At 58.5% G+C, this 16,280-nt stretch overlaps 1 protein-coding gene across 2 annotated transcripts; it reads right to left on the bottom strand.

Annotated features, from left to right (window-relative positions):
- Positions 1–10,444: 10,444 nt before the first annotated feature.
- Positions 10,445–14,688, bottom strand: FOXA2 (forkhead box A2). 2 transcript variants are annotated; one of them, XM_081149660.1, is made up of 3 exons: positions 14,484–14,688; positions 13,456–13,525; positions 10,445–12,444 (listed from the first exon to the last, which is right to left on the bottom strand). In XM_081149660.1, exons 2-3 carry the CDS (start codon positions 13,522–13,524, stop codon positions 11,140–11,142), a joined length of 1,374 nt encoding a protein of 457 aa, XP_081005786.1. In that variant the 5' UTR covers position 13,525; positions 14,484–14,688; the 3' UTR covers positions 10,445–11,139. The 2 variants fall into 2 exon arrangements, with proteins under 2 accessions (XP_081005786.1, XP_081005785.1); XM_081149659.1 differs by lacking the exon at positions 14,484–14,688 and having other exon boundaries at positions 13,456–13,722.
- Positions 14,689–16,280: the final 1,592 nt, after the last annotated feature.

Here is a 16,280-nt window from a genome sequence, read left to right on the forward strand (position 1 = left end):
TTTATCTTCTGTCAGATCGTTTTTTAAGAATTCTTGAATTTGAAATTATTGTTGCTTAAGATTTGTACTTATCTTTTATATTATATCGATGACTGGCAGTTAGGTCTATTTATTTTGCACAAATAGATGGCAGAGTGCGCAGGTTCCACACGATCCCCTCAGAGCAAACCTATTCCTAGACACACAGCTAAATGCAGGGGTGCGATTTAAAGAACGGTCTATTCAGAGAATTGCAAATTATGTACAATAGGAAATATTTTTCTCTTTTTCTATTCAGAATGGAGGAGTAAAATGGGGATCTTGCTAAAAACCTTAAAAGTTTGATCAGAGTCAGCTTACCAATGAAATGTGCTTTCCCCCCCAAAGAGAGCCGAATGCGGGACCCGAGGGCTGGGTGCAGGAGCAGCGCCCGCATCGCAGGTGGCGAATTCGCCCCCACCCCCAACTTGAATCAGCTGGGTCGGAGCAGCAGGTAGAGGAGGAGAGGCCCCGGAGGAGGACACCGGGAAGCCTTTGGCAAGCAGTTAGCCAGGTGGGAACTTTTGGAGGTGACGGGGCAGGGGGCCTAAAGGGTCAACCCTTTCTCAGAAATTCTCCCTACAGATTGAGAAATTTGGGAGGCTGTGCTCTTTGGGAGAGACCTGAGTCCTCAGAGGAAGGTATAGCACCCGCAAAAGATTCAGCTGCCGGGCGTGGGAGGTCAGCTTGGGGAGGTCAGCTTAGGGCGTTTATAAAAGGAGCACAGTCTGGTTGTTTCCCAGCCTGAAGAAGGGAAGGAGTGTGAGTGTGTGTGTGTGTGTGTGTGTGTGTGTGTGTGTGTGGAGAGAGAGAGAGAGAGAGAGAGAGAGAGAGAGAGAGAGAGAGAGATTCCATTGAATGCAAGGAAGAAATCCGGCAGTTACTTTTAGTTGTTTACTGAGCAAGGGTGAAATCTAAACAGCGCTTTCCACAATCAATGAAAAGATCGCCTCGGGTTCCCCAGTTGAGCTCCCTAAATGAGTCTGGCATTCTGATAACTGCAGGTTAGCACCTGAGATCAACTCCTTCCCACTGCTCAGTGCTGGCAAGAGATAGGGAGGCATCGTGCTCCTGAGCTCTGGGAAGGGAGAGGCGAGGGGGATTTAATTGTCTGCCTGGGTGAATCGAAATGTCCTTTTAAAGCAAAGAAATCAAGAGAGAGTGGCCTTTAATTGGCAAAGTCTGCTGGTGGGAGGGGAGAGGTAATTAAAATGGAGAGCAGATGAAATATAGATTGGATACCTGCCTCCCCCCTCGCGTGCCCCCGTAAGTAGTCCTCAGATTGCATTCTCTCCTTCCCTTGCAACCTTCCTAAGGCTCGGCCCTGATCTGAGTTTGGGTGACTGTCATTCTCAACGTATTCTGCCCACCTTAGTCTAACGCCTCAACCACCCAGTTCGAAAGGGGGAGTTTGGTTTCATCTAGAACCCTATTTACTTCCAAGAGCTGGTCATCCCCATATCCTAGAGACCGTCGTGCGGAGCTGGCCTTAGAATCCAGTTGTCCAGAGCCTCCCCTGAAATCCAAAAATGCTAAGTCTGAAGAAAACCCCACACCACTAAAATCAGCCTGGGTAATTTACATTAAAAAACGTTGCCGGTGGGGGAAAGGAGCCCTCCACGTCGAACCTGAGACCCTGTTTTCAGGAGGGCCAGTGCTCAATCAGCCCACGTCCCCCAGGGCCTGGCACAAGCAGGGTGTCAGCCATCTCCGGCTTGGACACCCATGTGCTCCTGTGCACTCAGCGAGATGGTCCTATTCTCCCAGACTGCGGGCCTACTGAGTGCAGGGCCATCCTCCCTCTGTGATAGACACAGGCAGTCCGTCTAGCCAGCCTCCTATTCGCAGGCACACCTCTGAGGCAGGTGCCTACACAGATCTGCATTCACACGACGTGGGAGGGAGGCGTGCTGTGGGGGCTGGGGTCTTGCTGTTCTTGCAGCTGGGGCCTGGGCCAGGAAGCACCGAAGGCCAGCTGCTGGTGTGGGCGGTGCATGTGTTCCAGCTGTCTGTCACCTGTGCTGTCAGGCCACCAGGTGCGGGTCAGGAGGAGGTCAGAGGCAAGAGTCTCAGGACATTCCTGGGCCTGCTTTGGAACCCCCAGTACGGATAATGCTGCCTCTCGAGATAATTTGGCTATGGGTATTGTTTCAAGCCCACAGGTCAGGCCATTGTTGCTCTCCCTGATTTTTTCTCTTCTCTGGCATTTTCTCTTTCCAATCACAATACAAGAGCTGTGTCCTCCCTCCAGCACTCACCAGCTGGCCCTGAAAGCTTCAGTGGGGGAAAGTGGCTGGCCCAGGCCCGACTGAACCTCTGGCCAGCTTTGCGGGAACCAAGGTCACATGGGAATTTTGACTGTGCTGATGCATAAGAGGAAAGAATCCAGCCTGAATCCAGTCCAACCCCCCCCCCCCATTGCCTCCTATGCTAGTGGGTGGGTTCTCAGCCATCCTCTGAGGGAGGGAACCCAAACCTCGTGCTTCTTGAGATTTTCCTATTTCTTTCCTGCCTTCCCCTGACATTTCAGGCTTCACTCTCTACCCCAAGCAGCCCACTTTGAAACCTGGTTTCCTAGTGAAGGCAGGTTTCCTACTGAATTCGAATCAGAGAGAAAGACCTGTGGGCAGGGTCATAAGAAGCCAAGAGACATGGAAAGAATGTAGAGCTGCAGACTTGAATTCAATGCTGAGCTCTGAAATAGAAACGGGTTCCCTAATTTCTGTCTGCCCCAGGCCCATCTCTCATAAATTCTGACACCTACTGTGGGGCACGGGGAAGCTTAAATGAGGTCACGTTCATGAGACAACTCGCGTGGTCGCAGGGGACCTCCCTCTGTGGTGGTTGGACTGAGTACAGTTGCAGTGAAAAAGCGAGAGCAGGCCAGAGAGAGAAACACCAACATGGCAGAACAAAGGGCAAAGTTTTGCCAAGAACTAGACTCGCTTTTCTTGGGCAGAGGGCGGATTTTCTCAACCAGCAAGTCATTGAAGTTAGAACATCTGTGTGTGAACTCGATTTAATGCGGCTCAGAACTGCAGACTTAACTGAAGCTGTATAGTGGAATTGGTGTCTTTTATTTTAAATTTCCTAGATTGGGTTTTAGGACACGTGGCAAGCAGAAACTTGAGCATAGGGTTATATATTTTATACTCGAGTGTGCACATGCCGATCTCCTAATTTCTAAAGGTTCCTCACCCTCCATACAGAGCTCCCTATGACCCACGTCCTGCCCTGGCTGACACTTCACCCTGCTGTTCCTTCCCAGAAAATGTCACATAATCATTTTCTTCCCTCCCAGTGCGCCAGCCACCCACTTCATGCCTTAGCTCCTCCCTGACGCTCTCCTCCAAGCACTTCCCAGGATGACATTCCGCAGTTTCAAGAAGGGAGCTTTTAACATTTATGTCTTCGAATTAGGAACTGTGTCTTGCTTTTCTCTACATGAGCAAAAACTTTCCAACAAAATCTATTATATAACTATGTCTGTTTAGGGAAAAGAGAAGAAATAATGAAATGAGACCATATTTGTAACTAAACAGCAAGTCAAAATGGGCATGCCTGCAATCCTATTTTGATTTGCTGGGGTCATTACCAGCCCTGGTCCGAAAACATTCCTGCTTATTCCTGAAACCTCTGTTTTATCTTTTCAAATAAATGAAACAGAGGAAAAGCCGATTTGCCTATGAAAAAGTCTGGCCCTGAACCACTTTATCAAGGTGAAATGAAACTGCTTAAGCAAGTGGAACTAAAACCCAACAAGCAGTTCTCATTGCAAAACTGCAAGGTGCGCAATGCCAGTGTGTTTCCTCACACGTATATGGTTGTTCCCTCTCAGTTAATTTGATGTTTTTAAGTTTAAAAAATATATGGTATTGCTGGCCTGCCGTCCTGGCGAGGCAGGGACTGTTGCTGCCTGCAGCGAGCTCCGGGAGAGGGCAAACCTTAGGCACTCGTCCTAATGGGAACATGAGGCCTCTAGCTTAGCATGAATGAATGAATGCAACTTAATTTGGGCTCATTCTTTCAGCACTCCCAGCTATAAGTTGTGAAATCTAATATTAACACACACAAAAAAAGAGAGAGAGAGAGTCAAAGGGAAGTCAGTGCCTTTTCACGGGAACCTGGCAGGGAGGGAGAGCAAGTAGGACAATGACAACTGACCAGTCCATATCTTGTTGGCAGTGAGCTCGGAGCTCTGACAAACAGCCACTAATGGGAAAAATGGGCATGCCGTAGCGAAGATGTGCTTGTAAAACAGCCCTGCCCTCTACCTGTGCATGGCAGGGCCCTTGGTGGCAGCTGCTCTGCAGAGGATAAGCCCCGGGATTCAGGGGCTGAGGGGGAGGGGAGAGTAGAAATCACCTCCAGTCTGGCAAGAGGGACCAGGGTGGAATGACAGCTTGTAAAATAAGCCTCCATCAGTCTCCCAGGAGACAGCCAGCTTCAACTTGGGTGTTCCCGGCTTGTTAGCCTCCATCATAATTGGTCTCTCCTCCCATCCCACGTTGTTGGTTTTCTGTGTGTGGCTTTTGGTGTGAGCGTGTTAGGTCATCAGCAAATACAATGGCAGGAGGGGGCGGGGGTGGGGTACACACATGATTGTTTTAAAGAAGAGAGGAGAGAAAGGATAAGAGAGTGGGCAGGAAGGCTGTGAACAGAATGGGGAAGATGCCCCAGGATTTAGGCTTCCGTGGCAACCCCTGAAGGGCTCAGAGGTAGGGCACTCCCCGGGAGCTCTGTCAAAGGGAGAGGGAGCTGGGACCCCGCAGAGCTACGCTGAGGACCTGCATCTATTCCCTGCAGTTTATCCATTCCATGCAATTTTTGTTTGCTTGTCTCTGGAGGTGCCTGTAAAATCCTCTCCATATCCGGTGCATCTCATCAAAAGGAATCTTTAAAAAATAAAAATTCCCAATCACTGTGACATGCCCTAGAAAGGATGTGAGTCTGAAGCCAAAGGCCTAAAGAGCTGCCCAGGCCCCAGGGTCGGCCAGGCACCCAGGCAGGTTCCAGTCAGTCTCTCTGCATTCACTTTTTTTTTTTTTTTCCTGCATTCACTTTTAAAACCCTTTTTCCCCTCTGCCTCACAATCTTTTTACCCATCTCCCAGATCTTGTCTCCTCAGAGGAAAGCCGGTTGCTGGGGATAGAGGCTATAAGAAACCGTGATCTGCAGCCTGTTGTAAAACTGGGACGAGACATGCCTTTGCAGTCAAGGAGAGTTGTAGATCCTGCAGATTGTTTTGACTCCAAAGGGGTCATGCAAGGTTCTGAGACCCTCAGATATGTTTACTGTAAAAAGAAATCTGATGGGCGAAGGAAGGAGCAGAAGTGCCTAAATGGAGCTGCAAGCTTTGGGGAAGATTTTTCTCCTATTTTTTGTTGTTCTAATTTCACTCCACCCATCCTTGGCTGCCCTGGGTTGCCATGGCGCAGCGGGCAGAGCTGGTGCCCTCAGCGCCCTGACCCAGCAAAGACACTTAGAAATCTTGTCCTGCAGCTGCAGCAGGGGACAGTGGATTGGGGCTGGTGGCTCTCAGGTGTGCGTGTGTGGGGCTGGGGGGGGTGCTTTTCCTGTGGCAGGACCTGGTGCCTACAAGTCTGTGGGCAATAGCTAGCACCCACTGCTCTGCAATGCCAGGTCCAGGGATGGGTAGGGACTCAGAGCAGGTTCCCTTTCCTATCTCCTCTTGCAGGGTGAAGAATCGCAGCCAGAAAACGCCCTGCCTCTTTCCCGGACAGATCTGACCTACACATTCCAGAAGATATTGTCTAGGCGACCCTCCCTCCGGGTCCCCAGCCTGCCGGACCTCCAGCCCGCCCACCACCCTACCCCCGCCCGCCGCGCGCTGAGACCGACGCGCTCGCTCTCCCCGACCCAGCCAGTTGCCCGAGGTGCCCGCAGGTACCTTCCCAGCAAACACCCCACCCCTGCCCTACCGCGCCTTCTCTCTCCAGTCTCTTCTCCCCACCCCCACATTAAAAGGCCCCCGAAGCACGGTGGACTGGCTTTTCTTTTTAAAGCCTGGAAAAGGCAGTAGGTGGGTGATAAAAGTTGGAGTTTAAATTGGCCCTTTGGAAGATTACATCTTTCCAGCGAAGGTCTGTCTTTCAAAACTCGCCTGGCATTAAAGGCCGCGGCTACTTCCCACCTGGCCGGGCCCCTTTCTTTCATTCGGCCAGGGGGCGGGCTGGGCTAGGTGACCTGGCGCCGTCGGAGGACCGAGGGAAGGCCATGGAGTTACACACGTCTAATGACAAGTAATTGGCGGATTCGAGGCCGCGCATTACCAGCGGAACGGGGAGGCATTAATTATTTAAAAACGATTAGCCTGGCCGTGTGTCCTGCAGACGCTCCCTCTTGTTCAGCGAAGATAACCAGCCACGCGAGCCGGGCGGGATTTGGAGGCCGGCGGGCGAGCAACGCAGCCGGCCCCCGGGGCGTGGGGAAAGGCGCCAGGGAAGGAGGGGAGGGTGCCCGAGGTTCCCACACCAGACGGCGCCCACGTAACTGAGCCTGTCCATTAGCGGGGTCCACTTCTGCCCACTTGTGTTCGGGATCTGGGGACTCTGGCACGGGCGGGAAGAGCTTCCCAGGTGGGGTGGGGGGATCTCGGCGGGTCGGGTGCTAGCGCGTCGGTCTCACTGACTGGCGACGCGTCCAGAGTCACCGAGCCGCATACATCGCGTTTAAAGCAAAGACCTCAGGGGGAGTGCAGACTTCAGGGGAGGGGGCGCCTGATGAGACCCCACACAAAGGCACCCTCTCTGTACCCCGGAAAACCGAGGGCCCTGCGGTTTCAACGGGCAGGGTCAGAGCCACTAGTTTTCTGAGCCCGCGCCTTCCCATAAAGACGCGTTCGATTCTGTTCGATCCTTCACACTCGCGTCCCCAGGCACCGCGGCGCGACCCTGCCGAGCCAGGTGCGGGGACAGTGGGGTGATAAATGGCCCCTCCGTTGGTTTCTGCCTTTTCCTCCTGGGCGCGGCTCATAAGCCCGGAGGCTCCCGGACTCGCGCGCGCCTGTGCGTAAAGGCCACCAGCCCAGCCGCTTCTTGTCGCCAGAACAAAAAGTTCACTGGCTTCTCGGAGAGGCGTTGCCCCTCCCCTTCTTCCGCCAGATTCCGACCCGGGCCACAGCCCTAGGGCCCAGGGCTTCCGGGGAAACGCCAGGGTTGGACTCGAACCCGTGCGCGCCGGGGGAGGGCGTCGCCACTCTCCAGCCTCCGTCTCTGCAACCACCCCACTACCAGCGCGTCCTTTCCGCCGACCCCCCACCCCTGACTCTGAGGCCAAGGGTGCTCCCCCACCCCCACCTTCCCACCCTCCTGGGGAAACACGGGGCCCTCGGATGGAATCTCCAGCCCGGAGGGGCCGCAGGGACCGGCCTTGGCTTCGCGTCGCGTGGGGCCCCCACCAAAGTGCTCAGAGCGCAGATTTAGTCCGAGCTTGTAACTCTTCCACGCCTCATCCTCCCACACCGCGCGTTCTTAGAAATCACTCCCCCCCCCCAAAAAAAAGGCCACCTCACAAACTCCTGGGTCTAGGCGGATTTAGCGTCTCCCCACCTCCCCCACCAATCCCCACCCCCCACTCCCAGAAATCGCAGCTCCTGGAAGGGAAAAGTAGCACCTGGGGGGTGGGAGGCACGCCTCCAGGAGTGGGGGCAGGGGTCGGGCGCCCCGGCGGACCCGGCCGGCCCCCGACGGGGCGCGCTGCCTACCTGCGGGGCGCGGCGGCGGGCGGCGCAGCGTCCAGCGCGCGGAGGGCAGCGGCGACTGCTCCCAGCCCCGGCATCTCCGCATTTATTTGAGCTCAAACCCAGCGACTGTTGACTTTAGCACACAAAGCAAAGATTTCACTGCCCGCTAGTTTAAAAATGAATATTTTACCAAGATATCGATCAGCGTTATAAAATTCAGTTAAGTACAATGGGATCCTGGAAAAAAAAATAATAAAGGAGGGGGAGGCCATATAATATCTGTGCAAATTTGCTGAAGTCTGACGCGGCCTGGGAAGCTTACCCTCCTGGAATTCGGATCTGGGATGTTTTTTTTTCGGTTGTTTACTGACTTTGTTTATACACAGATCACGGTCGCTTAAATCCGCGCGCGTTCGGCGCGGGGGAAAGGAAGGGAGGAAAAAAAAAAATAGGGAGCTGAAAAGGAACGCTGCGCCCCGCCAGGCTGGGAGTCGGGGGACGGCGGCGGAGGGCGATCCGCGAGGAGGGCGCGCGGGGCCGGGGCGCGGGGCGGGGCGGGGGCGCGGGGTGGGGTGCGACCGCGGCCAGGAGCGCGGGGCCCGCGCAAAGCGCCCACTCCCGGCCCTTTCTGGGCGTTTCGGACGGAGCTCTATCTTATCGGCCGGGATCAGTGGAGGGGGGAGGCTCTAAGTAGTTTAAAACGACCCTCGCACAATGGGCGCGCGATACGAAACATCGCAGGTTAGGGCCGCGCTTTCAGCGCCCATTGTCCCGCACTCGGCCTCCCGCCCGGCCTCTCCGGTCCTTCGCCGCAGGAGTCTTTTATGTGATAATGAAACACATTTCAGGCCGGGCTCACGACGTGTGTGTCCTGGCCCCGGGGAGAGACAGCCCTGATAACTGGATTCTGCCCCCGGATACCCCCTCCCCGCCCCAATTTCTCTTCCCTGCGCTACTCGAGACAATGTGGCGAGTTAAAAACGGATTTAGAGGTGGGAGAGGGCGGAGGGGGCGAGGGCAAACCCCGCTCGAGCGCGTGGGAAGGCCAGGGTTTAGGGGGACAGAGACCCCTGGAGGGAGCAGAGGACACCCGGAGAGGCCGTCTCCAGGGTTGGGGCGAAGCTGGGGCACTCCAGATTTGGATGGTCAAGAAGTCCAAAGGTTAGTCCCGGAAACAGGAGCCTGGGCTTTAGAAACTTGAGGCAAGAAGTCCTGGCCTCGGAGACCCGCGGGGAGCTAGCTGTGCTCCGGGTGGCCCCGAGTCCGAGGGGCCCGCGAGGACACTGGCTCCTGACCTCCCCGGCCCGGGGCAGGCCTGCAGATGCCCCCCCCCCGGCAAAGCCAAAGCCAGGCCCCTTTGCGCATTCTGGCCGGGCCTCGCCTTTAGGGCGTCTGTGGGGAGACAGCGCGATTGTTAAGAATTTATTCCGGGTGTTTTTTCATACCCTTGGATTTTCCTCTTAGGCTCACAAAGTACCCCCCACCCCCTCGGCTGCAATCCTGGCTTGCCAAACCCGGCTACCTGGATGCTGTCGAGGGCGGTGGGAGGAAGACCCTGCAGACTCTGGGGTCTCTTCACTGGCCATGGTCACTTGGCAAGTCCCACAAGACACCCCCTCACCTCCGCCTCACCCCAAATATACCCTATGTTTATTTTTTTTATTGATTTTAAAGAGAGAGAGAGGAACGAAGGGAGAAACATCCATCGGTTGCCTCCTGTACAGACCCTGGGACTGGTGATTGAACCCACAACCTAGGTATGTGCCCTGACTGGGAATGGAACATGCAGCCTTTTTGGTGTAGTGGGCGTCGCTCCAACCAACTGAGCCACCCAGCCAGGGCCAAATATAACTTATTTTTAAAAGGAGGTTTGGAACATCACCCTGAGCGACCCCCTTATAAGCGGTTCCAGGAGAAAGTGTTTCTCAGACCCCTCACTACTCCCGGGCTTCAGTAGAACACCCAAGTGAACCAGGAGGCTGGGGTGGGGTTGTGGGGGTGTGGACAGAGCTCCAGTTCCACAGGAGGGCACAGGATGCCAGAGAGGCTGCAACGAAAAGGCAAAGTGCTGCACCAGGAATTTGCAGATGCAATCTGGGCTGGATGACCTGAAAGGGGGGGGGGGGCGCTAAGGTGGGAAATACAGCGAAACACGTAAAAGCCAGGCTTCTTCCGAGAAAAGCCTGCGTTGGGGCCCAAGAGATGTCAGCAACATTGAACCCTCACACGGCTCAGGTGGAAAATCACCATCTGTAGTTTGGTCCGGGATTGAAGTCAAACCCAGGGAATGGCCGATATGTGTGTTTCACTGGGTGTAGAGGTAGACTCAACCCCCCAAGAGTAGCCATAAACAACATTATTTCTGGTTAATGACATGCCTGTCTCAGTGTTTAGGGGAAGTGCACTGATGTCTGAAACTGACTTTGACATGCCCTTAAAATACCAAATTGACCAATGGCATGTAGATAGGTGGGAGATACTATAACAGGTACAGAGGAATAACTGTAAAATCTGGGCAATGGGTACATGCGTGTTTTCTGTAAAGTCCATTCAAATTCAGTATGTCTGGAAATTTTAATAAAATGTTGGTAAAACAACCCACTCACCCCCAAAATAAAACCAAACCTGCAGTCAGCCAGGCTTTCCCTCCCTCCACCTTTAAATAATTTCCAGACCTGTTTATTTTTTAAGTCAGGCAAAGAAAAAACAAATCTTGATGATTCCAGGAACAAAACCGGCAATAACACTTTAATATAGATTTGTGAAACTCTGGTCCTTGCAGCCAGAACACACATTTATAAGCCATAAATAAAACACTCAGAAAGCATAAATTAATCCGACCCGAGACCTGGATTTCACTGTGTCAAGAACGGGAATGCATTTTTTTTTCTTGGTCATTTACAACAGACCCTTACATCATTTCTTCCCCCCTTCTTTTTAAACAATACCACAACTCTCTGGTTCTTTGTTAAAACTACATTGTTTTACACTGAGTCACAAAAGTTGGTGGGATTTTTTTGTTTTGGGTTTTTGTCCTTTTTTTGTATGTGTGTTTTTTTTAAATAAAGTAAGACTTCCCTGCAACAACAGCAATGGGGGAAACAACAAAACTCGGAATTCGAGGGTGCTTCGAGAAGCAGGCATCTACGCAGCAGTGGAACCCGGGGGGCTTTTTTCCCTTTTGTCATTTTTTGACTGTTAGCCTTCCCCCCTTTCCCTCCTTATATAGAATGATACATATCAGCGTGGCCCATCGGGGAGGAGAGAGCTGCAGAGGGCGAGGGGAGACTGCTGTCCTGGGGGTGGGAGAGGCCTGGATTTCTTCTCCCTCGCGTGTCTCCAACACCCCGCCTCAAGGTCTCCAGCCCACCTGCCCTCTCTCCGTCCTTGTGCAGGCTAGCCAGGCCGAGGCCCTCTTAGGAGGAGTTCATGATGGGCCTGGAGTACACCCCCTGGTAGTAGGAGGTGTCGGCCGCCAGGGGCGAGGCCTCCAGGCCCGCTTTGTTCGTGATTGGGCCCATGGCCAGGCTCCCCGGCATGGGGGAGCCGTAGCCCGGGTAGTGCATCACCTGTTCGTAGGCCTTGAGGTCCATTTTGTGGGGCTGGTGGTGGTGGTGGTGGTGGTGGTGCTGCTGCTCCGACGACATGAGGTTGTTGATGGAGAAGGGGTGGTTGAAGGCGTAGTGGTGCTCGGGCTTCAGGTGGGCCTCGGGCGGCAGGCCGGGGTGGTGGGGAGGGCCCAGCAGGTGCGCCGCGGCCTGCGGCGGCTGCGCGGGCGAGGGCTCGGGCGCCGGGGGGCTCAGCGCGGCGCCCGGCGTCCCCTTCAGCTCGCCCAGGCCCCCGCGCTTGTGCTCCTGGCACGGAGAGGCGCTCGAGTGGGGGGACTCGGTGCCCGCCGGCGTCTCGGAGGCCGGCCCGGAGGCCTCCCCGAGCGGCCCCTGCGCGGCCTGCGCCCCGGCCGCCGCCTTCTTCCCCGCGCCCGCCGCGCCCGCGCCCTCCTTCAGGGCCAGCTGCTTCTCGCACTTGAAGCGCTTCTGGCGGCGCAGGTAGCAGCCGTTCTCGAACATGTTGCCCGAGTCGGGGTGCAGGGTCCAGAAGGAGCCCTTGCCGGGCTTGTCGGGCGAGCGGGGCACCTTGAGGAAGCAGTCGTTGAAGGAGAGCGAGTGGCGGATGGAGTTCTGCCAGCGCTGCTGGTTCTGCCGGTAGAAGGGGAAGAGGTCCATGATCCACTGGTAGATCTCGCTCAGCGTCAGCATCTTGTTGGGGCTCTGCTGGATGGCCATGGTGATGAGCGAGATGTAGGAGTAGGGCGGCTTGGCGTGCGTGTAGCTGCGCCGGTAGGTCTTGGGGTCGCGCGCGCGGCTCAGGCCCGCCTGCCCGTACATGGGGCTCATGGAGTTCATGTTGGCGTAGGGGGCCAGGCCGCCCATGGCGCCCGCCGCCTGCCCCCCGAGCGGGCTCAGGCTGGGGCTCAGGTGCGACCCCATGCCCGCCACGCCCGCCGCGCCCGCCGCGCCGCCCATGCTCGCCATGGCGCCCGCGCCGGGGGACATGCCGGCCAGCGACGGGCTCATGCCCGCGCCCACGTACGAGGACATGTTCATGGAGCCGGCGCTCATGTTCCCGGAGCCGCTGCCCATGGCGGCCGCCGACATGCTCATGTAGGTGTTCATGCCGTTCATCCCCAGGCCGGCGTTCATGTTGCTCACGGAGGAGTAGCCCTGCGGACAGAGCCCGGGGACGCGGGCGCACAGCGTTAGCACCGCGGCCGGGCGCGCTCGGACCTCCGCGCCCCGCGCCAGCCCGGCCCCGCTGGGGAGCCCTTCCCTCGTCCCCGTCCCCGGTCCCGCACAGCGAGCCCCTTTCCACTCAGGACGGTGCCCTGATCGCCCTCGAGGAGCTGGCCAGCGGGGCTCTGCTTTGTGCGCGTGGCCGGTCCCTCAGGCCCTCTCCACCTGGCTCAGGTTCCAAAACGAGGGTCCCCCGGAGCACCCCCTCCCCCGAGCCAGGCGCCCCGAATGCCTCTGCCCTTCCCGGCGTCTCCACTCCTCCCCGGCCAGCAGGCTGCGTTGGTGCCGCGGCCCCAGGCTCCGCCTCGACCTCGGCGGGCAGCCCGTGGGACCCCGCGCCGCGCGACCCGGGTGGGCGCAAGGCGGAGACGGTCCCCGGGTCCTCTCCGTTCCGTTCCCCTCCCAGGACCCCATTCCTGGCCCCAGGGAAACCGAAACTCAGTGCCTGCGCCCAGCCTGGGGCCAGCCCGAGCCACTGAATGGAGGGATTGGGGGGGGGGGGGACCGCGAACTGAACTACGGGCGGCTGGGGCTTTGCAGCCGCAAACTTTCCCTTTGTCCTCGGGTCTTAGGCTCTCGGCCTCTGCCTCAGCCCCCAGCTGCTGCCCACCTCTCCTCCCAGCCCCCCACCCTCGCCGCCGAGCTCCCACCCCTCCCCGGCCGCGAGCCGCCAAACATAACTCTGTTAGGAGAGTGCGCGGCGCGGCCACGGAGAGGATTTGGAGGCGCCGCAAGTCAATATTTGATCACAAAGTTAATATTATCTCAAGGCTAACAGTGTGTCGTATAAAAAAGAGACCCATTTGAGTGGAAGGAGGGTGGAAAAGGCGGCTGCCCGGGGCGGCCGGGGGTGGGGGCGGGCGCGGGCGCGGAAAGCAGCCCCGGGGCCGGGGGACGAGCGCCCCCGCCGCCCGCCTGCCCCCGGAAAGGGCGAGTGCCTACCTCCGGCTCCGCGTAGTAGCTGCTCCAGTCGGACGGCTCGTGCCCTTCCATCTTCACCGCTCCCAGCATACTGGAAGCCGAGTGCATGGCAGTTTAAAATTTAACAGCCACAACAAACGACCGGCGATCACCCCCCACCCCCACCCTCTTAAAAAAAAAAAAAAAAAGTCAGCTAAGGCACTGTCCCCTCCCTCCCGCTCGCTCCCCGTCTCCGGGCTCCACTCCCTCTCTCTCCCGGGGCTGGCCGGAGGCGGTAGCGGGAAGTGGGCGGGGGTGGTGGGGGGGGAAGGAGTCGCGGGAGGAGGGGGCTGGGGATCCGGGGCGGCCCGGCCTGAGCCCCGGTGCCAGCAGCGCCCGCCGTCGGTGGCCCGCGGCCGTCGCGCTCGCCGGCTGCCCCGCGGCGCCCGAGGCTGGCAGTGCGGAGCTGCGGGGAGGCGGCGGGCGCGCGGCGCGGCGCGGGGCGGGCGGGGGTGGAGAGAGAGGAGGAGTGGACCGCGGAGCCGACAAGTGCCGCAGTGACGTGGGCGCCGGGTGATATAGCGCGGCGCGCGGGCGCGGGCCTCCAATCCCCAGACCCCGGGCCGCGCATTTGAATAATCAGCTCGCACCTAGGTGAGAGCGAGCCGCGGGCCGCGCCCGCACCTGCCCCTGGGCGCCCAGGGCCCGCCGCGCCAGTGCGGTGCCGGGGCCCGCGGGGCCCGCGAGTGCGCGCGGGGGCTCCCCGGGGCGGCCCCCTGTCGTCCGCGCCCACCCGGAGCGGCCGCGGAAGGAGAGCCCCCGGGGGGGGGAGCCCCAGGAGCCGCCCGGGGCTCTGACCCCCACCCCGTGCCCCCGCGCCTGGCCCTGGAGCCCGGGCGCGAGGGCGCGCTCGGCCGCGGCGCCCGGGTTCCTCCCGCAGAGCCTTAGAAAAGCCGCGCGTCTCTGCCGCGGCTCCTTCGCTCTCCGCGCTCGCTCCCTGTCAAAACAACGAGCCGGCGAAAGGACCAATTTGCAAAGCGCTGTCGTATTTAGAAAAACTGTGTACACACCTTCAACTCGCCCGCCGCTGCTGCTGGGAGGCCCCTCCCTGCGTCAGTTAGGACTCGGGGTGGCCCCGGAAGGCGCGGGGCGCGCCCGGCCCGGCCGCCTTGGCTTTCTGCCTCCGCGGAGCCCGGCCTCCGGCGACCGACAGGGGGGCGGCCGGCGGGGAGCTGCGGCCGGCCGTTGGGAGACTGTAATTTGTCTCTGACATTCAGGACGCCGCGTTTCAAGGTTACTTTTCAGTCACAACGGAGGTGCCCACAGAATTTCGTAACTAAAACAAACAGTGCAGGAGGTGGGGTGGGGGTGAGGCGGAGGCAGAAAGCGGGATAAAGGAATCAATACGCGGCACCCGGGCTCGCTTCAGGAGGGTCTCTGCCCGCTCTGCTTCCCGGGGGGGTCTGTTGTATAGGAATTGGAAACCCCAGCAACCATAGACTTCCTTTTAACTTTCCCTCCAGCTTCTGGGTTCAAATTTTCATCTGCCCTGGACCAGCTCCAAGACCCCAGTGAGCCCAGAATCGGGGGGGGGGGGGTCGCGTCATTGCAGGTGTTCGGACCTGGACGCCCTTTCTTGGTTCTAAAAACCCCACCGTGGGCCTGAGGATTCAGCTCTGCGACCTCCAACCCCAAAAGCAGAGGGAAAACTAAGAAATCGTGGGCATCTGGCCCCCCTCTCCGAAGTTGTGCGTAGTGGTGGCCGAAGGCTGGAGAGGTGGCAGGCAGGGGGGTGAACCTCAGGAAGGGAAGGACCGCGAGGTTCAGCCTGGAAGGCCACTCGCAGCCCTTTCCTGGGCCCTAGGTCTCTAGGGCGGGCCCAGCATCGCTTCGAACCAGAGATGGAGCCGGTGGCCGCCTCCTCCGAGCTGAAACGCAAGGATGGGTTGGACTTATTCAAACCCAGGGCGTTAAAGAGCACGCTGGGCGAGTTCCTTGGCAGGATCCCCCAAAGCCAAAACCTGCGTTGCCCCGACGCCACGCATAGCGCCGAAGGCTCCCAGCAGGGGCGGCGTCTGCGGGGAGCGTGCGCACACGTAGTGGCCGTGCAGGTGTGCAAAGGGGAGCCAAAGGGACCAGGTCACCGGCATCTGCCACGGAGTTCCGAGGACTCGGGAGAGCGGGGTGCGGGGCCCCGGCCGAGTTGCCTGTGTTTCAGAACTTTACGCGCAGGCCCAGGGCAGAAGGCGCGCGCGCCCGCGCACACACCACCTTAACCCCCTGCCTCCCGCCTCCCGGCGCCGCTCCACCAACAGCTTTATAGGGTGTATGAAACCGAAAACTTAAAATTCTGGCCCGTGCATGTGTATGAGTGCCCTCTCCCTTTTCTCTTTTAGTTCCTGGTCTAAATACGGGTGTAGAAATCACCCCTCGAGTGAAAGGAGCGAGCAGGGCCGGGAGAGGAGGTCCGCGAGAGGAAGGGGCGCCGCCTTCTTAAAGCGCGGACCTCGCAGGTTCCCCCGCCCTCGGTTGCGCGCATCCGCGGGCCCCCGGGAGCGCACGGCACCACCGTCCGCAGTGACAGGGCGCCCCCTGTCGGCCGCGCGGCCCAGGGGACCCACCCGAGCCCTCGTTCACCCCCGCGCTCCTCGGCCCGCCGCCCGGGCGCACGGCCTCTGGAAGTCTCCCCAACACGCCTCCGGTGGGTTGGCGTTTCCCTGGAGTCTCCTAAGTTCCGCGCAAACTGAAACCGGCCTCCTCCCGCCTCTGAAGGCTCCGAGGTCTGGGTTGGGTGGAGTCGGGGACCGTCCCCGCGCTTGGCCCCAGGGGCTGGGGGTGGGGCGGGGAGAGGCGAGCAGCGCGGAACC

Source organism: Miniopterus schreibersii (assembly GCF_964146895.1).
Source record: "Miniopterus schreibersii genome assembly, chromosome: 10".
NCBI classification, from domain to species: domain Eukaryota; kingdom Metazoa; phylum Chordata; class Mammalia; order Chiroptera; family Miniopteridae; genus Miniopterus; species Miniopterus schreibersii.